Here is a 23730-nt window from a genome sequence, read left to right as displayed (position 1 = left end):
AATTGATGAAATTGTCAATAAAAATAATGAATAATCATTTTTAATAAGTTAGCTCTGAAATGAAATAAATAAGTGAGATGATTAGTCTGTTAGCTCCCAGAGGTTACCTTTTCTTTTTCTTTTTCCTGTTTAGCCTCCAGTAACTACCGTTTAGATAATTCGTCAGAGGATGAATTAGGATGATATGTATGAGTGTAAATGAGGTGTGGTCTTGTACATTCTCAGTTCGACCATTCCTAAGATGTGTGGTTAATTGAAACCCAACCACCAAAGAACACTGATATCCACGATCTAGTATTCAAGTCCGTGTAAAGATAACTGGCTTTACTAGGACTTGAACGCTGTAACTCTGGACTTTCCAAATCAGCTGATTTGGGAATACGTGCTAACCACTAGACCAACCCGGTGGGCTCCCAGAGGTTACCTAATGATGGCTAAGCCAACCCCTTGGCTAAGTCTTAAAGTGGTTCTTAATAGAACAGTTATAATTCATCATCCTTTGACCGGAGTTGAAAGCCTAATCGGTTGTTTATGCTGAAGTAGCCAAACTCCTCTATGTTGAATTTATTTTCTACCATAGTCTTTCTTTATCATAACAATCTTTCTGACTAGTTGCCATGGTTTATTCAACCTAACACCATGGGTCAAAATAATGAATCTGCTGATTGACTATTTTGACCGCTTGTTATCGCAGGAACTTCATGATATTGGCAGATTTCATAGTATATATTTACTTAGGTCAGATTAAAGAAAAGTAAATTATTTAGGACAATTGTGGAGAGAAAATTGTGTTAATTGGAGCTATCTTTTTCTCTAATGAAAATAGGTTCAGTGCTTTTCAAAAAAATAACTACCAAAACTTAACAGATTAAGACAGCTGATTCAAACACTTAAAAATTATAATAATAAATAAATATCAATCGGTACTTATTTATAGTACATTGCAGATATCACATCAGACCTGCTACTTTACAAAAAAATAAACTAGAAAAGAATTGCATCAATTTCCCTTGACAGATTTTTATTCAAATGTGCCATACAGGTTTTTAAACATTAATCACTTATTACGTAGTATTTAAAGTATATTCATTGATAAGAATGTTCAGTTAAAAAGATTTGGCTGTCCTTTGTTCCCCTTAGTAAAATGATGTTTTTACCCAAAAACTATGCAGTATAATTAAGAAAAGATTATAAATTCTTAGTAAAACTTTATGGGTCTGAGTTACTTCCTTGATTAAATGATATTTTTGAAATCAAAATTGTTCCGTATTAGGAGCATAATTGAGAGAAAAAAAAATTAATTTGTTTCAAAAATCAGGTCAAAGGTGGAATATACATAACCAAATATTTTTGCCAAATTTCCATTTTTTTTGTCAATGGTTTTCAAAAGATAAGGCAAACAATTTTTTGTGGTAACAGTAATACTAACCAAGGAGGGATTGAACATTTGAACAATCTGCATCGATAAATCAGGATGACTTAAAACTTTGAAATTTTAAATAACTTAATAAGTAATTTAATCATACCTTAATTTTCTATGACCACTAAACAAAATTACAAAGATGAGAAGTACTTAAAATTACTCCTCCTCATTCCCACCCTTTATTAATTTTCTCAAAATTTAATTTCAATTTTAAAATTGTTTTTGCCATTTTTATAGAATTTATGTAGAGCCAGAGATTTTAATCAAAATACAGGCCAACAGATATGTACATATATTCATAGATGTTTTGGAAATATCTATAACTTTTTTGTGTGTCATGGACTAAGGGAGTCTTGAAATTTGACAATTACATAAATCCTGATAACAAAACTTGGTTGATAACTATACTTTCCCTTTATACTGCAGTGATGCATACGCCATACTTATATAGCTATGCTGCTGTAGCAGTAAAAGAGCTATAGTTGGGAAAATAAAAAGAAACTGTTCCTGAACATTTGTCAGGATGGATCAGTAAAAATCATACTAAAATTTGCATCGCTCAAATTTAGCGTGCTAATTATAATATTAAACAAGATGGTATCTGCATTAACACTAATAAATAATAAATGCATTAAACTTAAATAAATTAAATATGCAAAAATCCGTAAGCTAAGTAAATAAAATAAGTGCAATATAAATAACAATTTTTTAAAAAGAAGTGTTAATGAAAATTATTTGAGCACATTTTATTTGTGCAATAAATGAAGATGTAGAAAATTCAGAGGTTTTCTTATGACTTTTTTAATCTGCATTATCTAAAAACTCTTTGATAGAGTAATTTATTTATGTAATTCCAGGTTACATAGTAACAGCACAGTAACATGATGTCAACATTACTCTGCAGAGATGCCAAAGCATCAAGGCATCTATTCGCAGTCTGGTGTACAAGTATAAATGTACCAGTAAATGTGTAGTCTTGAACAGACTCAGGCTGACCACTCCTGAGATGTGTGGTTAATTAAAACACAAACACCAAGAACACCAGTATCCACAGTCTAGTATTCTAATCCATATAAAAGCAACTGCCTTTACAAGGACTTAAACCTTATAACTCTCGACTTTGAAAATCAGCTAATTTTGCAATAAGTTTAACTACTAGACTCCCGGCAAAACATCTTTTAAATTGGTTTATAAAACTATCAAAATAAACACAATTTTGATCCTTTGGTTTTTTTTTCAATTATTTTGTGTAGATGTAAAAGTTCATTTGTATAAAACTTTTAACCAGAAGTACATTCAGCAGGAAAAGTGATCTATGTATTGATTTATCAGTGTACTGAACTTCCATATGTAAATAAATCATTATATTAGCTTTGTTGGATTTATGTTAGTAATTCTTCTTTTATATGGATCACATTTTCAATCTGTTTATTTAATCTTTTATTATAATGGGTATCCCAAATATAACTTCACTTAAACTAAAGTATCTAAATCTCAATCAATAAAATATAATGTAACTTGTTTTTTGATATTGTCAACAATGAAACTAACAAAACTGACTTGGTTCACAGCTTTCATAACTCAGGTGTAAATAATCTCTGGGGATTATTCGTAGAATAATTCATGTTAATAACCCTCATGAAATCTTGGATCAGCCATTAAATAATGAAAATATTGGAGTTTAGTGTACTGCATCATGATATAATATAAGCACGTGCTAATTATTCAATTTTTCAGAATATAGTAAACACAGAAAATTATTGCAATGAAATTATTGATCTATTTATCTGTCAATTAAATGAGGAAGACATTACTGGAGCATACTTCCAACAAAATGGAGCAACAATTCACACAGCCAATGTTTTACTACATTTACTGCATTAAGTATTCAGGGATAGGCTCATTTCAAAATACATTTGGCCACTGACATCTCTAGATCTTATGCTTACATATTTTTATTTATGGGTAGAAATGAAAGAGTATGTTTATAAGAACCAACATCATACATTGAATTTACTGAAAAATAACTCAACTGAATTTGTAAATGCAATGACTCCATCAGCATGAATTTTCAAACATGTTGAAACATGTTCATCCATATCTGGAGGCAAACGAGGGAGGAGGCCATTTTGAGCATCTCCTGTAAATAAAAATTCATTATGATAAGTATTATTCCTGTTTCTATCATTCTTATTTGACTGTAATAAAAAAGAGTTTGTAAATATTGATGCACAGTTTCATTTGGGACCCTCAGGGTATAAAATAAATAAAACATAATAATGTTTTATTAACATAATTCTTCTTCAAATGCAGTGTTTCTTATATTGATTCATGCAGTGTATTCTAATTTCTAAAATTAAGTTTTAACTTAATCTGAAAATTGGTGATTTTTTTAAAATTTATTAGGGTGTTAAATCATATTAGTATTATATGTAATATAAATTGCTTATATTTTTTTCTACACAAATAAATACAAAGAAAAAGACTGTGCGTGTGGGTGTGTGTGTTCTCTGTACAAGTCTTTATGTTTTGAATTGAGGTTCATTTGCTCTTTGATGTTATCACAGGCTTCCTTGCTATTCATTCAACATAATACTAGAAATGGGTTTTACTTGAACAACATTTCGCATCTACCTTCAGTATTGAACACTCAGACAGGATATTAAAGCAGAATTTCAAAATAAAAACAGATTTTCTCTCGGATTCAATATGATAAGTCACAATATCTTGTGATCTTATTTCACATAATTTTATTCTGTTTTCTTTGTACAGAAAAGCTTTTCTTACAGTTAGAGATAACAAATATGTATAACTTTTTTTACATAGTTGAAAGGTTTTAAATTCAGTAAAGTTTCAAAAGTCAGAATAAAAGATTTTTTTTTAATTTTATGAATAAATTTTCTTTTCATTTTCCAATTTCATTAATATTTAATCTTGTTTTGTTTGACTTAATTTTTCAACTATTTTCCTTATTTTACATAACTTTTTAGTATATTTTACATACTTTGTTTCAAAAAATAATACATAGTGTAACTCAGTCTAATTTTAATAATTTTAAATTCAGATTAAGTTAATTAAATAAATGTATTTAAGCTAATTTATTTATATATTTTCCTTGAATACAAATTCTAGTAAAATTAACGTAGATTACTTTATAGGCCTGATATGATCTACACAATACATTTAAAGAATAATTGCGATTGGATTCTAAGATAAAAATATCAGAAAGGAAAAGTTATTTTAAATTTTAGATCCACAAGGCTGTAATATAAAGTAACCTAGCTTAGTAAAACTTTCAGAATGTTGATCCCTTCAACTGGAAAAAAATTCCACTTATCTGTTGTCCATCATTCTGTCTTAGATATATCAATGACTTACTGATCAATTGTGAAGAATTCTAAATAGTATAATTTGCATATTTAAAGATCTCAGAATGAGTTTCCATATTAAGTATAGTATCACAGTTCTCACAGCAAGAAAACAAAATTCTTATACTTTAATCATCCTCGTAAATATAAATGAAATAAATCTTACTTCAAAGTACTATTATTATAAATGATAAATAATGAAATGTTAAATAATTAAATTGTTTTTAATATGTTCAAAATGATGAATGTTCTAAAAAAATTTTGTTTTGTAATATACTGTTCAATTTAGTGATTATAATTCATCAGTATTTTACTCGTATTAACTCTATGAAATTATATGAGTAATAATATGAAAACAATCAAATACATCAAACATAGATTACAACAAAATTAACTTTCTAATAATAATTATAAAATGCTTTCTGTGTATGAATGAATTTCTTAAGTAACTTAAGAAAATTAATCAGTTTTTTAAATGAGTATTAAAAACCTCCTACATTAAGTAAGATTATTTTATCATGGACATCATGATACTATACACTGTAATTCCACTATGAATTATAATACAGAGATAATCACATTTTATTAAATTCATGGAATGCAGTTATGCATAACTGCTACGTCTTACAGCAAGTGTTGGAAATGTCCACCATTTTCCTGAAGACAGATCAAAGGATGTCAAAAAATGTAGTACGAAGGGTTCAGACCTGCGTTCAGGAAAATGGTGGACATTTCCAACACTTACTGTAAGACATTACCTTTCTTTTTCCTGTTTAGCCTCCAGTAACTACCGTTTAGATAATACTTCAGAGGATGAATGAGGATGATGTGTATGAGTGTGAATGAAGTGTAGTCTTGTACATTCTCAGTTTGACCATACCTGAGATGTGTGGTTAATTGAAACCCAACCACCAAAGAACACCGGTATCCACGATCTAGTATTCAAATCCGTGTAAAAATAGCTGGTTTACTAGGACTTGAATGCTGGAACTCTCGACTTCCAAATCAGCTGATTTGGGAAGACGCGTTCACCACTAGACCAACCCGTTGGCTTTGTAAGACATTACCAGTTGTGCATAACTACACTCCACGAATCAAACCAAAAGTGAGTATCTCTATCTTATATTCCAAAATGGAATTATAGTGTAAGTATGAGTATCACGATGTGCACAATAAAATGATTCTTCTGTATTATTTTCATATGCATTATTGTCTCATATTCTGCCTAGCAGCAGATCCCTTACACTACCACTTTTACATCCATTTTAGTCTATGCTTTCTCCTTTGTCCCCTTGTAGTTTTCTTTCTTCACCTCATCCATTAACTACATCCTTCTTCTTCCTCATTTCCTTTCTCCTTCTACTTACTCTTCTAATGCAGTTGTCAAATTCTATTTCCTCTAATCATGTGTCCTAACCAGTTTCCTTTGATTTTGTGTACTAGTCAAGATTTTTACTACATAATAATTTCCTCTTCTTACTGAAGGGTTCCTTTAATTCCATTATGTTCTTCCGTCTTCTATTGCCATATTCTCCAAATATCTGTAATTTTTTTTACTTTTTCTATTCTTCCTCACTCATCCTTACCTCTAAATCCTCTTTATTGTTTACTTCCATTACTTTAGTTTTTCCTCTATTTATTTCCATTTCATTCTCTTCCATTCTTTCTAGGGTTGTTAATGATCTCTGAAGCATGTTTGCACAATCAGCTAGAATTACCATAGCATACATAGAGAATGTATGCTGAATCATTTTTCACATGATTGCCATGATCTTATATGTTTTAAGTTGTTTTTAAAGATTTTCTTACAAACTGTTCGTTCAAAACTATTGCAACAGGTATTTTTAACAACTTTATTTTTTTTTTAAGAAAATTATTTCTCCATTCTCCATAAGGTATTTAGCAATATCCTACCCTACTAAATGGCTCTCTCACTCTCACACTCTCTCTCTCTCTCTCTCTCTCTCTCTCTCTCTCTCTCTCTCTCTCTCTCTCTCTCTCTCTCTCTCTCTCTCTCTCTCTCTCTCTCTCTCTCTCTCTCTCTCTCTCTCTCTCTCTCTCTCTCTCTCTCTCTCTCTCTCTCTCTCTCTCTCTCTCCTCTCTCTCTCTCTCTCTCTCTCTCTCTCTCTCTCTCTCTCTCTCTCTCTCTCTCTCTCTCTCTCTCTCTCTCTCTCTCTCTCTCTCTCTCTCTCTCTCTCTCTCTCTCTCTCTCTCTCTCTCTCTCTCTCTCTCTCTCTCTCTCTCTCTCTCTCTCTCTCTCTCTCTCTCTCTCTCTCTCTCTCTCTCTCTCTCTCTCTCTCTCTCTCTCTCTCTCTCTCTCTCTCTCTCTCTCTCTCTCTCTCTCTCTCTCTCTCTCTCTCTCTCTCTCTCTCTCTCTCTCTCTCTCTCTCTCTCTCTCTCTCTCTCTCTCTCTCTCTCTCTCTCTCTCTCTCTCTCTCTCTCTCTCTCTCTCTCTCTCTCTCTCTCTCTCTCTCTCTCTCTCTCTCTCTCTCTCTCTCTCTCTCTCTCTCTCTCTCTCTCTCCTCTCTCTCTCTCTCTCTCTCTCTCTCTCTCTCTCTCTCTCTCTCTCTCTCTCTCTATCTCTCTCTCTCTCTCTCTCTCTCTCTCTCTCTCTCTCTCTCTCTCTCTCTCTCTCTCTCTCTCTCTCTCTCTCTCTCTCTCTCTCTCTCTCTCTCTCTCTCTCTCTCTCTCTCTCTCTCTCTCTCTCTCTCTCTCTCTCTCTCTCTCTCTGTGTGTGTGTGTGTGTGTGTGTGTGTGTGTGTGTGTGTGTGTGTGTGTGTGTGTGTGTGTGTGTGTGTGTGTGTGTGTGTGTGTGTGTGTGTGTGTGTGTGTGTGTGTGTGTGTGTGTGTGTGTGTGTGTGTGTGTGTGTGTGTGTTCGTCTCCCTTAGCTTAACACTGGAATGTACCGATCAATAGTGGAAAATCCTGATTGGTTAGTACATGACTCATGGTAGTCAGGTGTATACTTTTTTATTATTATATATTGATATATCACAAATATATCAATATATATGCGTAATATATATTAATTTTTTTTTTTTATGTGATTGTTTTTTTTTTTTCATAAAATAATGAACTATAACCAAAACGTAGCTAGTATATATTAATGGTATAATACATACCAATGTAATTCAGAAATCACGACAATAAATTTACTGTCCTTCACTAACCAAGCTGTTAAAATTCACATCATAATTTCATTTTTGACAATCGTCTATGTTCCTTTTACTATCCTTGTATTTTTTCTCATTGTAAGTGAAGTACTGTTTTTCAGATTGAGCGTATATTTATCCCCAGATACAAATGATATAAAAGGACTTACATGCAACAACAGTAACTTTTGTAAACTACATGCAACCTTCGTAAATTTCCAATAAATAGGACCGACCAACTTAGAAATAAGAAAAAGTACTATTGTTTTGAAAGTGAATTTTTAAATATTTAAAAATTTAATTGTTAGTTATAATTAGAATTTTTTTTATTAATTATTTACATTTAACAATAAAAAAATCAGAATGTTGAAAGTTGAATTAAAAGGGAAAAATATTATGGTATAATTTCATATTTACATTTTTTGAATTGTTCATCAGTTGCTGTACATTCATTTGTTTATTCAGTAACAATTGAATGAACAAAATTTTCACAATATTTTGTGAAATTATTCATACAGTATTGTTTTTATTTTAGACAACACTTGTACGACATTTTTAGGTGAATATACTTTCTTCATAAAAGGTTTTTTATCAAACATCATGATGTGTTTGTATTACCTCAAAATTTTAGATAAAAAATATTAAAATAAAGAAATATTTAAACCGGCACACAAACCTAATAACCTCATAATAAAATATTTTAAAAAACAATAATAATAATAATAATAAAATTAACAATTTGTGTGGAATTTTTAAACTTTAATAGAATGATTGTAATGGTATTTATATTAAAAAAAACAAAACAAAAAGATCATTTAAAAGTAGATTTCTTTAACATTATAGATATTATAAAAATAATAATAAATTAGGTTAATCTAATATGGCGGACCATCTAAAAAACAATAATCATTCTATATCTAATATTAACACAAATTTAGAAATATTAGAAAATAATAAAGATAACATAAAATTAAACATATTAAAAAAATAATTCATGAAAAGTATTATATACGATTATAAATATTACACATATAAAAGTGTTGCATTATACGAGAGGTTATCTCTAAAATAAACACAGTTTCATTGTAAAAACATTTATTCTGAAAACTTCATAAATATTCTTTATTTCTGTATGCCTTACACTACTTCTCTATATAATCGCCACATGAATTAAGACAATTATCGTAGCGATACACCAGCTTCAATATACCCTCGTCGTATTCTTCTGCCGTCAGTCCATTTACCCACTGATTAAAAGAATTTTTAATTTCATTGTTACCCGCGAATTGCTTACCGCTCAAAAATTCTTTCAATTTCCCAAACAAACTGCAATCAGAAGGAGCTAAGTCCGAACTATATGTTGGATGATCGTAAATTTCCCATCCAAATATTTTCAGTAAATCACGTGTCGGACCCGCAACATGTGGACGTGCATTATCGTGCAGCAGGACGACGCCGTCGGTCAGCCGCCCACGTCGTCGATTTTGAATGGCGTGCCGTAACTTTCGTAGAGTTACGCAGTAGGCTTCTGCATTTATAGTCGTTCCACGCGGCATGAAATCGATCAGCAGTATGCCAAACCGATCCCAAAATATGTGTCCGTCAATTTGCGTCCAAATGGCTGTGGCTTGACCTTTGTCCGTCTGGTTGGTGATCGACGATGACGTCATTCACTTGACTGCCGTTTTTCTCTGGCGTGTAATACGAAATCCGTGTTTCATCGACGGTAATAATCGAATTAAGGAACTCATCACCTTTTTCTGTGTGGTGCATCAAAAATTCCAGAACCGATCTCGTTCAGATTTTTTTGTGATGTTCCGTAAAGACGTGCGGCAACCGACATGTACAAAAAATTCTTAAGCCTATGTGATCGTGAAAAATGCGACCGATAACAGCTTTTAAAACATCAGGAAAAAGAAGGGCCAGGTCGGAAATCGTTGAGCGACGATCTTTTGTGATTTCATGGTCGACGCGTTTCAACAAGTCCTCGGTGATTATCGAGGACTCCCCGAACGTTCTTCATCGTACACATTAATTCTGTTATTTCTAAACCTTTCACACCACTATCGAACGTTTCTTTCCTTTATTACTTTATCACCGCACACAGCAACCAGCTGCCTATGAATTGCAGTCGGCTTAACGTTTTGATGGTTTAGTAAACATATGACTCCACGTATTTAACAGTCGGCGGCAACATCGATTTTCCTATTCATTTTATAACGTAATAACTCACATGTAATCAAAGATATTACAACGTGACAACTTACAGACAAAAATGCAGTGTGTACATTACTAGCGTGGTTATGAATGACTCAGGTTTGCCAGTCTTAAGGAAAGAAATTTCCCAGCGGTCTTTACTGTAGAGAAATCCCCATAAAATAAAAAACAAAATTTAAATATCATAAACCATCAGACAGTATCTGAGGGAGACAGTCTTATAAAAACTGTAACAGATAGCAGCACACATACAATAAATTAATAAGCAATTTTCATTATTTTAGTATTTTTAATTTTTAATATGAAGTTTAATTAAACATTTCAATAATGACTTTGGATGCAGGATCCCACGAAAGTACTTTCATGGTAAAATTAAAGTAAGATATGTCTCTCTCAATGTTCTGTAGTAAGTGGTTTATTTTAATACAGTTTAAAATACAATCTAGCAAAACAGAGGAATAATATGAATCTTCAAAATATTAATTTCAGTAATTTAGAAAGCATTTTTGTAAAATAATAGTGGGGCTTACAGTTTCGGAACAAAGAATTGTAAAAATGAAATGAAATGTACATTAAATGAAAGGGAAACACTCCAAGTTTATGTGTGTAAAAACTAGCCATGCGCATCATGTTTCCAGTACACACAAGCAGCACGTGTACATTAATCATCATGTTTGCAGTGCAGAGTTAGGTTAAATGTGTTTTGTGTCTTGCTTTGTTTGAGTCAATTACATATATCAGGCATGAATACTATCATGCGTACAATGAAGACCTTCCCTCGCATGAAAAAAATAACATTCAGTGATGGGACAAACAACTCAAAGAAACAGGCAGCCTACTGAAACAAATACATCCAGGATGACCATCAGTGTCTGATGAAGCAATTGAACACGTTTCTTGTATAGCCTGAAGAAATCTACGCATAAGTGTTCTAGACAGTTGGGCATTCCTAAACCCACCAGGTTGGTCTAATGGTGAACACATCTTCCCAAATCAGCTGATTTGGAAATTGAGAATTCCAGCGTACAAGTCCTAGTAAAGTCAGTTATTTTTACATGGATTTGAATACTAGATCGTGGATACCAGTGTTCTTTGGTCGTTGGGTTTCAATTAACCACACATCTTAGGAATGGTCAAACTGAGACTATACAAGACTACACTCATACATATCATCCTCATTCATCCTCTGAAGTAGTATCTGAACGGTAATTATCAGAGACTAAACAGGTAAAAGAAAGAAGGGTATTCCTTCTTTAACATATTGTAAACAGTTGTTTTACAACTGTTCACATGTGTTAAAAATGTGTTAAAAAAATGGTTACTTTTAACCACATACAAAATTCAGGTGTTTTAACAACTTTGTCCACAGGTCAAAGTGAAACAATAAGCTGTAGACATTCCAGATAGATTAGGGCAGGATGATGATTTCTTAAACAAGTTCATTTTCAGTGATGAACCAACATGTTTCTGAACGAGTACATCGACATAATGATCATACATGGGTACCTCCACATGCCACTATTGAACATGATTGTGACAATGAAACACTGGATGAGACAGAGTTATTGACCCCTTCTTTTTTGCTGAAAAAAAACAATAATGGGGAAAATTTCCTGGATATGTTAGAAGGGTATGCAGTGTTCCAAATATTGGAAAATTCCATTTTCCAGTAAGTCAGAGCTCCTCCACATTTTGCTGCATTGTGCAGGATTTTCTTAATAAAAAATTTCCTCAGCGAGAGAAAGGTGGATTGTCGGCCTTACTAAGATCTTATTCCCATGAATTTCTACTTTTGGTTTATGTAAAATTATAAGTGTATTCCTTTCAAGTTTGAAATCCAGACCATTTAAAAGATAGGATCGCTGAAGCTGTTTCTTCTATAACGCCAGATATTCTCTGCCATTTATGGCAAGAAACTGAATATTATCTTGACGTCTGCAGGGCATCTAAGGGGGCATCGAAATCTGCTGAACAGGTTAGAAACTTGGAGTGTTTCTCTTTCAATTAACGAATAGTTCCAACTCTCTACAATGCTTTGTTCTGAAGCTATAGCCGTTTAAAACCCCACTATTATTTAACAGAAATATATATATATATATATATATATGTATGTATGTATATATAATACACTATGACATCTGTTATGACAATACTTTATTAAAAAAAAATCACAAAAACAGTCTTATTCCATTTTTAGTTTATTTGTTGCATAACTTCAAATCGAATTGTATTATATTTAAAATTAAACATCAAAATTTGCCAATCTCTGTGGTGGAGTGATACCATCTTGGCTTTTCATCCGGACGTCCTGGGTTAAAATTACAGTTAGACATGATGTTTACATAAGCTACAAATTTTAATTTTCATATTTCCACATACAAACTACATTGTAAGCTTCTGAGGTCAATTAATTCAAAAGTTAAAAAAAAGCTTTGCAACATTAAACTGCTATATGTTAGGGGTCTGGCTGAAGTGTGTACAAGTAAGTTGGATATTTTCACATTTAATACAATTCTGGGAATGTGTGAGGTTTTTTAATTAGGAAACTAGAAGTTGCCCTTATCTTATTTTTAGCATCTGAAGGAAGATTAATTTGTTTTAAAAATTTTCGTGGGTGACGTGTGATTATTGATCAATGGTGGTAGTATACTGTTCTTATTCTGGAGAAAATTACCCTGATCTTCCAATGAATTGTGAGTAGAATGGGTGTAAACTGTCTCGAAAGGGACCTTAAGATACTTCTGAAGTTGTTTACCTAGTTTTATAAGTTTTATAATCCCTCTATTAATATATCATCCCTTTCTCATTTCCCATCTCTTTCCCTCAACCTTTATCACTTCTTTTCTGTTAGTAGTAAATAGGCTTTGCTAAACACCCATTTTGCTAAACATTGTGTTGATATTAATATTATGATAAAATGTATAATTCATTGTTTCCATGGAACTTTATATGATTTTATAGGAGTAGTTCCAGGTATGAAACAATTCAGTTGCTCTCCCCCTCCCGCCATATGTATCCCGCCATACAATGAACTTTTCATTGTATGAAAAGTTCAACCATGGATTGCAAATCTTGTGGCTATAATGAGGAATAATAATGAATGAGTAATAGTAATGAGGAATTATGAATGTAATAAATTTCTCATTACATCTTTTTTGTTAATTGTTCTTTTACTACTTCTTTCTAATTTGTTCTTTTATAAAGTCTAATATTAAAACACATAAAAAAGTCTGCTCTAAATCTAAAACAGAAGAGGTTAATACTGTTGTTATAAATAACTTATTTAAAAAATAAATAAATAAATAGATATTAGCCGATCTCCTTGGCAGAGTGATAGCATACTGGCCTTTCATCCAGGGTTCCTTAGTTCAAATCCCAGTCAGGCATTGCATTTTTCATATGTTAAAAATTCATTTTGATATTCCCATGTACAAGTTTCAAAAACTTCTGTGGTGAATTAATGAATTACTTTATCATTTACAAAATAAAAACCATTATTGTACAAAAATGTTGGTTATTTGATTTTATACCAAAAGTTTTAATAAATTTCTTGCTGCTATTATTAATTTTAATAAATATACTTTTAATTAAGTAGAAAGGGAAAGCTATTCCATTTGTTACTTATTTTTTAACTATATATATATATATATATATATATATATTTCCTTGTTTTCCAAATCAAATTTTAATTAACTTCAATAGATGTAATCAATTGCATTTTAAAAATAAATAGAAAGAATAAGGATAGCTGTCTATAGAAATAGAAAAAAGATAACAAAGCGAGGATGCTGATTAAATTAAAAAGAGATGGAAAAACTGTCAGATTGTTATTCCATTGTTATATAATGTCCCTTTAGGTCAGCTATCTGAAAAAGTCCAACCTGACATTGTTTTATAAAATCCTTTATAAGTAACACAAATTGTTTTAAAGGAATTTAACTCTATATATATCGCTTTTTAATAAATTGAACCAATCATCCTGATAGTGTTTTTTCCTTCATTTTTCTGTAAATAATTGTAGATTTACATGAGACCAGATGTATTCAAAGGAATTAATTGTAATCTATATTATTTAAATTAAATATTAGTTTCCAATACCTTCAAAGTTTTAAAATTTAATTATTTCACAAAATAAATTCAATATATCACTTTGAGAAAGTATTAAACAATTTAAACCAATACACAAATCATTCATTTCCTGCAGTCATGCTGTTTAAAAGTACTACTGCTGAATTAAACATTGCTTATAGACTAATCAATGTTTTTCAACCTGGGGGTCATGGTGATATGAAAGGTGGGTCGTGAAATTAGCCAACAACTTTATACGTAAACAATAATGAAATCAGTTTATGAAAAAAAAAATCATTTATTACAAACACTTTACTTACATTTATAAGTACACGTGCAAAGAAAATAAATTAATGAGATGGTTGCATTTGTTTTTCATTAAAACAGTTTCTCAAATGTTTCTCAAAGTTTCTCTATTCATGGATCTATGTTAGAAACACATAAAAGCAAATTATTTTCAAGTGATAAATAATGATTCCTATATTTAGTTTTACCGCAACCATAGACTAAAACCCCTTTTCACAGAGGTAAGATGTGGCAAAAGGGATTTATATTTCCAATGATTCTGTGACTAAATTTCCATATTCACTTTGACGAGCAAGTCAAAACTTATCTAAATCTTCACATGTGAAGATTGCAGTTATATTTTGTTAATTTTAGTTATAACGTTTTATCAGCAGACACTTCAATGAGCCAGTTGTGAATCTTAGAAACTGCAACAACATTTTCACTAAATGGATTTAGTGCTGATCTCTTGGAAGAGAAATTATTTTTATCTTCTGGGAAATTCTACGCCGATTGAATTTTTAGGAATCTCATGCTATCCAATCTGTGGTCAATAATAATAGTATTTTCTTCATCCAGATTTTTCTCAATATAATCGAAAGTGAGTAGAAACAAATACAATTTTTACTTTGAAGGAAAATAATCCAGATATCAAGCTTCTCAATTAAAGCATGAACTTTGTCTGCATTAATAAAATGTTTTTTCATGTCCTTGTAAATTCACATTCAAGTTGTTTAAATTTGAAAATACAACAGTTAAATAAGCCAACAGCAACATATACTCATTATTCTGTAAAAATATTGAGAATGACGTTCATTTATCCTGGAAAAATATTGAGAATGACGTTCATTTATCCTGGAAAAATATTGTAAAGTTATTTCGCAATTCCAATAACCGGGTTAACACTTCATACTTCTAACACTTCATCAGACTTCTATATGGAAAAAGATTTTTTCATTTCATCACATCTGTCTAGCAAATACCTACTTTGTAATGTTCAACTTTAATAAAATTAACCATTTTTACAGCTTTACAAAGAATTTGTTTGAGATTTTCTGTCATTTTTTTTTTTGGAAGAGCATATATGCAAAGGAAGCAGTGTGTCCATTCCGCCCTTCGTGTAAGACTATCTTTTAATTTTTTTCAGGTATCAACTGTTTTTCCTGTTATCGTCTTTGCACCATCACTTCTTATGCAATACATTTTGTCCAATCTAATAGTTTTTAACAGTTTCATAAAAACATCAAAAGTCATTGTCCAGTTGCATGAAGGAGTTATTGATTTCAAACATATTTTCTTTGATTGATCTGTCCCTACCGCATTCATATCTTACAAACTTTAAGAACTGAGAAATGTTTGCTACATCTGTTGATCCACCAATTTGAATACTAAAAAATTCACTTGAACTCACTTGCTTAATTATGTGATCGCAAACATCGGCAGCCATTTCATAGATTGTTCTTGATATTGTGTTGTTAGAAAGCGGGATTTTTTAAATTTTTTTGCTTCTTCCATGCCTATTAAAACACTGACCATAATAATTGCAGCAGGCAATGTGAGGTTTTCGTGCAATGATATGTAATCTGGACAACTTAGCTACACTTAATGATATGAGATAAGATGCTGAAAATGTACTTTTATCAGTGTGGCTTGATTTACAAATAGAAACTTGTTGATTTCTCAAAGTTTGTAATTTTCTTTCGAAAAATTCCAAGTGTTTGCTTTTATGATCCAAATGTTTAGTTTCATACTGTTAAATTAATTTTGATGGCTGCATGATTTCATCGAAGAGGACTTTAAAGCAAACAACCCTCTGCGGCTTTCCATCCAATGAGGTAAAACCACAATTTAAATAACTGTTACTGTACAATCTTGACGTATTACCAATCGATTCACTGGATACAGATAGCTCACTTCATTTTTCACAAATTTATTCACTTTACATAAAAATCTAATTGAAAAAAAAAACTGTTATACTGTCCGACCGCAAAGTAAAAAATTAAAACCTCGTTTATTATTATTTTCAATGAAACTACGCTTTTAAAAAACTTATATAAAGGTGCCAGATGCTTTTCATTCAAAACTAAATTGCCTTTTGCAACTCCTTACACCCCTTTTATACTGCTGAGGGCATGATGTGTTCAAACTTATCTTATGCGTGTTCGAACATGATATATGCTTTCACAGCAGATCAAATTACAAGGAGCACATAAACATCAACATTTGATGTGTACTCATGTTTGTACACTTCATATACGCATGTTCATATCCATCACTATCAACCCAGCTAAATAGCTTTAATTTGGTTTCATTTGGTTGAGGTTGGAGGATCCAAAATATTCAATTTTTTTTTTTTTTTTTACTTTTGGAAGTCTTGGAATTAATGAGAATCAATACACTAAATAATTTTTCAGATGAAATAAGAAATATTACAGCATTTTTTTTATACTAAAGCAACTAATTAGGTATTTAAAAATAAGAATTAATCAAGCTATATTATATCAATTGTGCAGTGAAATTTGCTTAACATATCTGATTAGGGGTTGTATTTTTATGATTAACTTTCAAAAAGACAATGCATCATTACATTTTTATTTTTATCTTTTAGTTATATCATTTGTGCATACAAAATATAATTATATACCTTTTAACATGCACCAGTACAACAAAACACAATTTTGACTTACCTTACAGTACTTATTGGAAATGGCCTCCGTGATATATCCAGATATATCTGCACGTGTTTCTTCTTTTCTTGAAGACTCTCACAAGTTGTTCTCATGGAATGTTCTTGCTAATCACAAATACCAGTTTGAAGTTACTAGAGACTGTGATGGTTTCCTCGATAAATATATTTTTTGCATAATCCCCGAAGCAAAAATCCCGTGGTCCTAAGTCCAAAGAATGAAACCTTAGAAATGATTCAATGTTTGGAAACCTCTTAAAGTAACTTCATGGCTGCCTGACTGTATGCATGGTCAAGCTGTCTTGTTGAATCCATGATTGATTTTGTTCTCGGCTAGTTCTCCCATGAATACTCTTCGATCACATATCCACATAGATAAGAAGGAATTTCATGTATGGCATGTGGATTGTTGGCAAATCATAACGTGAGTTCTGTCCATGCACATACCCTGTTAAATAGAATCATATGCCTCATTAGTACAGAAAACAGTCCAAATCATCGTCAGAATTGTCTGCTAGAAACTGTTGAAATTATTCAGTATTGAATTCACTTTCCACAGTCTTTGGCAAATAACTATTGAACTGCATTTACTTTATGTGGAATAAGACTGCTTCTTACAAATTATCTTGTGTGCCATTGCAACAGTGACGTTTTTCTGTAGAGCCAACTTTCACATGAACTTGTTGGAACTATGTTGCATAACAGCTGACATGACTTACAGTTTTTCTTCAACCAGTATTGATAGCTTACCACATGTTTCAGTTTTTACAGATCCTATCTCCCTAAATTTCTCAGTTTCTTATAGTATGTCAATTAGGACCTGGAAAATTGATCTTTCACTATCTATATGTACTCACCATCTCACAGAAAACATATTAATTGAGAAATATTCACTATTCTAAAGTTAACATCATTCTGCAGCCAACACAAAAAGTCATGGTCTCAGTCATTCAAAGGCAATGAACGCACAATGAACAACAAATAATTAAAATCACCTTCTCATCTCAAGGTCACCGGCCTGTCTGGCTAATGGAAGTAAACTACATACAACACAGGAGTACTAACCTTTGCAGAAAACATTACGTGGAATGCAATACCTCTACATATAATCATGTTTATATAGGTAAATAATTAATTAGTTACATTTCAAACACTCTGTATTTATTCACATATGTTTGTAACAACTATGAAAACAAATAGATTGTTGATAAAGTAATGTTCTATAAAATTGTTACTGGTCCCTCTATTACTCAAGTTTTTCTTTGATCCAAAGAAAATAATGATGTAATTGTTTTCGTCTAACACAATTTAATTTGACACTTGTTTTATTGTTATGTTATCGTAAATATTAATATTGTATAATATTCTGTTGTAAATAGATAAATTAAGTAAAATAGATAAACCCGCACATGTACTCGCTGCCCTTATGTATTACAAATATTAAAACTTTACCTCTCGTAAACTGAATTGATTTAATCTTTTTTTCGTATTTTTTTTCAGGATTGAATCAAGTAAAAGAGAGGAATTTTCATCAAGATCAAGTAGTTTTGATGATTCAAGTGCCAGTGATGATGACACGCTACTTTCAACATCATCCTCATCATCATCATCATCATCAACTTCTTCATCTTCATCTGATTTATCTTCGTCTTCTACATCATCTTCATCATCATCCTCTTCATCATCAACATCTACAATACCATCTGTAAAATCTATTCAGTCTATACATTCTGCACAATCACAAGGATCAATTAAATGTGATGAAACTAATAATAACACAATACAACAATCTGATACACGGTAGCAAGATAATAAGTTTTATTAAAATAATTTTTCAGATCTACCAAAAAAATTAATAAATAAAATAAAAAGAAAGTTATGATGAACAATATTTTTCCTGATTATTAATTTAACTTAGATTATAACTATAAATATAGTTATGTATTAAGTAATTAAGTAAGTTGTCTTACTTCCTTCCAAAAAAAAAAAAAAAACAAAAACTGTTGCTTTTTAATTACATATTTAGGGAAACAGTGATTAGATAATGAATAGAAGAATTTGCTCAAAAATGTTACATAGAAGAGACAAACACTTTCTATCTCATATTTTGAAAAATTAATAACTTTCAAATTGTGTTAGAAATAACTTTATATTTTATCAATTAAACTAAATAAACAAGATAGAAAAAATTATATTAGCATACAGATTTAAAAGTCCAAAATAGTAATAGATTTATAACTTTTGTTTATGTAAGATTGAGTAATCTTATTTTTTTCTTAAATAATTAAAACTCTGTTACCTATTTTACATTTCATCTGAAGCTAGATTTAATACATGAACAACAAATCTTGTTTATCACTTTACAACATTGTCATACCTTTACTCCAATTAATCATTTTCATTTTGAACTTTGACTCAACTAATTTTCAACATTTTCCTGTTCACTCTAAATATGGACAGGAGCATGAGAGTGCTGCTATTTTCATGTTCTCCCTATTGTCTGTGTTTCACAGCCATAAATCATTACCACTTTACACAAATATTTCCCAGAATTTCTCTCTAATTCTTTTATCTTTATTTGATACTAGCAGATTTCTTTTTTTATTAAAGATATCCTTGATATTAAAGATATCAAGGATATTAAAGATTTTGATATCTTTAATATCTTTATGAAGATATCACTTCATCTACTAATTTTAATTTACTTCAATGAAATATTTGATTTATAATTTTATTCTTCCTTTCTGTTTCATCTTATTACCTTTGCTTTCAGTTTTATTTATTCTGATAAACTGAGATTCTCTTCTAGTAGCTAATTCATTCTAGAAGACGATGTCATTAGCAAATATCAATATTATCATTTCTCCTTGGAAAGTTACTCCATTTTAAAAATTTTCCTTCAGTTCCTTCAATGCTTCTTCTGTACACAAGTTGAAAAGTAATCAAGACAGAGGGTAATCTTGCCTCAATTGTTTTTCCTGTAACATCCAGAATTTTGTTGTTCGATACTCTTAATTACAAAAAAAATATATATATATATAATTTTAAGAACAAATCATGAGAGCTTTATGTTCTATGCAATGAACTGTATGGTTCATGGTTGAAGATATCATGATTCTTCAACCATGGTCCAAGACTACACCTGAATTGCATTGGGTTATACCCAATGGTATGGAGCTCCTCAAAAGATCAAAGAATTCAACTTAGCATATGCAAATCATCTGACATGGAGGGTAATGTATATTGTTTACCTTTAATCACTGATCATTTCCAGCTTATTTATAATAATTCGTTTCTGAATTCAGTATATGCTTATTCCTAATTAGATATATATTCAGTTATACTTCTTTATTTATCTGTATTTGTGACTTTTACTGTCATAAAGACTGAGGAAATGAAGAAATATACCACATAGTTTCAGTGAAAAGTATATCACTTTTTTTTATTAAAATTGATATAAAAGTAATCAAATTTTATTCACATCATTTTATAATAGCATTTTTAATCATTACAATGTGTTTTTGATTTTTTTTTTTTTTTTAATTAATCCTTTAGCCTAAAATTAATTCAGACAGAAGAATAATAATTAAAATTATTTCATTGTAACTTTGGTTTTAAATTTATTAGGCTAAGGTAATCCTTTTCTCAGTAACTAATAAACACTTTTTCAGAACAGAATGTAGTTGTATATTATATAAATCATTTCTAAAATGGTTGTATATAAATAAAAAAGGAATGTACTATTGTGATCAAAGCAACAAGTAAAGAAAATTAATGAATAAAAAAGGGAAAGATATTAGAGTTCATAATACCAAATCACCAAAGATCCTTTACAACATTTTTTATTGCTAGATTATGTATAATTCTATGGTTTAATACTTAAATTAAGTAAATAAACATATTTAATTTATTATACTTGGATCAAAATATTAAATTTAGTTTTAATTTCATACTACTTGATATTTCCAAAGTCCTTAGTTGCTACATCCTTAGGCTGCAAATAGAAAAATCTGTCAGCCTCTACAGCATTCGTTCTCAAAGTGGGCGATAAGAGTGAGGTCTTCAGGGGAGGTGGTAGAAGGCCCACAGAAAATTGGGGGCATTCAGGCAGACTAGGAAGGCAATGGCTGATTAAAAAGGCAAAGATTGTGTTTTACTGATATTTTAAACTAAAATTAAATACTTACTACACTAGTACAAAAAATTAAAGGGACACCTATATTTTATGATAAAAAATGATTGTATTAAAACTACTTTAACTTTGCAACCAAGAGGCTTAGAGAAACAAATAAAAAAAAAATTAAAGTTTGAATACTCTAAATACTAAAGAAAAGTTTGATCGAGCACATACTGGAAAAAAATTTTCAGTAAATGGCATTTAAATCATACAAAAGCTTCAGACTTTAGCTTTAATTTCTTTTTTTATATGTCTCTAAAGTTGAATATTTTGGTTCAGAAAAATCATACAGAAAAAACCAATTTTTTTTAACAAGAAAGCAATTTTAATCAAAAAAATACTTCCAAATAGGAATTAAAGTTTCAGCTTCTAAAATAGAATATGCCACATTCAAAAACAATAATTGCAATTTTTGTTTAGCGCATCTTAAAAACATCAACTGCAATTATTATTTTTAACAGATAGTAAGTTTAACAATTTTGGAAGCAATAGAAAATTTTTGATTCTTAATCGAGTAGTGGGGAAAAAAGTATGAGAATCAATGCTCTAGAATGTCCTCTAGCAGGACACTCTTAATTTACTGTATTAAGTTCCTAATTCAGTTTTTGTATGTATTACTGAAGAACTTTAACTATTTCTCCTAATACCTTTCTTCATCAATTTGCCACAATACCTGTCACTTCATGTGTACAGACACATAGCATCTTGAAAAGCTACACTATATAAACACTTTATATAGCTAACAACATATAAAGTGTGTCATTAGGATCTTTGAACTAAAGAGCCACATATGGTATTGGCATTTTTCAATTCACTTCTGGTTTTCAAATATGGTGATCAGCATTATTTTTTCAAATAGTAAACCCCATTTTTCCCCCAGTTTTCAAGAGAAACATGATTTTAGGTTTTTTTAGTCTCGGCCACTTTTTCCTAACTTCTATCAGAAACCAGATTTTCAAAGGTAAAAATCAGTTATGATTGCTAACAATATTTTTCCACAATTAACTCATTTTTTATACATTTAATGCCTCTAATACAAAGCTAGGCAAATGGTCAGTTGACTTATATCAAGCGAATCAGGAAATAAGAGAAATAATTAATTAGGAAACAGATTCTAGAACTTTAGTTTATGGTTTCCTATAGTTTTTGACCTGAAAATTCAAATAAAACAGGTCCCAGAAATGTATCTCCTGGGACTTGTTTGTCCCAAAGTTTAATGTCAAAATTGTGGTTACAGTTACGAATAAACATTATGTGGTTTAGTTGTTTTTGATTATGAATAAACATGATGTGGTTTAATTTTAATGATGTTTATTTTTGGGAATCAAGTTATGTAGTGTTTTTGTGTACTGATTAACTTTAAAAAGTGAAATTCAGTTTATTTTTTTGTTTTTAAAAATGTCTTCACTTAGTATTTTGTAAAATTTTTTAATACTCTGTGAGGATGGTACACACACTTCCCAGCACTGGGAGTATCAACTGGTACATAGTGATGATAGGGAAACATAATTCAGGTGGTACAACTTAGTCCTTCAGCAGCAAGTGAAGAATTTTTACATGACAACATTCCAGAATGAACAGTATGGAGGACATTACATGCTCATGAACTGTTGTTATTATCATGTTAAGAAAGTTCAACCTTCAGCGTAGTGACCATGCCAGATGAAGTTTGTCATAATTATTGTTAACCCATTGACAAGTCCATTCATACTATTTTCAGTGAAGCTACTTTTACCTGGAATTGCATAAACACACAGAATTCACATCAGTAGTCTGAAGAAAACCTACATGTTGTAATGAATTGGATTTCCAGTGAACATTTGGTGTGAACTTATACCACAAATGAGAAAAATTTACTAGTAAATGGTTGGGACGTAGAGGACTAGTAAATTGACCATTTTGTCATTAGATCTTAATCCCAGAATATTGTTTACGAGGATGGATTAAATGCTTAGTATTCAAGCAAAAAAGGACACACAATGAACTGATCACTTATATTACCAATGCTGCTACCCTCATCAAAGAACACAAAGATATCAGGTTGGCAACAGAAAATGTAAGGAAATGAGTTGAAAACTTTTCTTTATGTTACTGTAAATTACTAAAAAACAAATTTGCTTTTTTGTCACTCTTTTTTACTTTGATATCATGAAAACTACAGTTTACTTGATGTAGAATCAAGAAGTTGTATTATTTCTTTCCTCCTGAATCACTCTCCATACATTTATTTATAAACTTTTGTATTTAAAGAACAATTCATTCACATGACTTTTTAACTGCATGCTTCCTCAGTTTTACAATTTTATTATATTACACTGTGTGTAGAGGCACTTTCCACAAAGATGAGTATTTT

The 23730-nt window shown here is 30.7% G+C and overlaps 1 protein-coding gene across 1 annotated transcript in view; it reads left to right on the top strand.

Moving 5' to 3' along the window:
• Nucleotides 1-21125, top strand: part of LOC142327681 (uncharacterized) — a 552796-nt gene extending 531671 nt beyond the window's left edge. Inside the window, exon 2 of the mRNA XM_075370918.1 lies at nucleotides 18701-21125. Coding sequence (XP_075227033.1) covers nucleotides 18701-19004 — 304 coding nt within the window. The 3' untranslated portion in view covers nucleotides 19005-21125. The remainder of the gene's footprint in view (nucleotides 1-18700) is intronic.
• The last annotated feature ends 2605 nt before the right edge of the window (nucleotides 21126-23730 follow it).

The sequence above is a fragment of the Lycorma delicatula genome, chromosome 7 (genome assembly GCF_047948215.1).
Source record: "Lycorma delicatula isolate Av1 chromosome 7, ASM4794821v1, whole genome shotgun sequence".
Lineage (NCBI taxonomy): Eukaryota > Metazoa > Arthropoda > Insecta > Hemiptera > Fulgoridae > Lycorma > Lycorma delicatula.
This window is presented reverse-complemented; position numbering and strand designations above follow the sequence as displayed.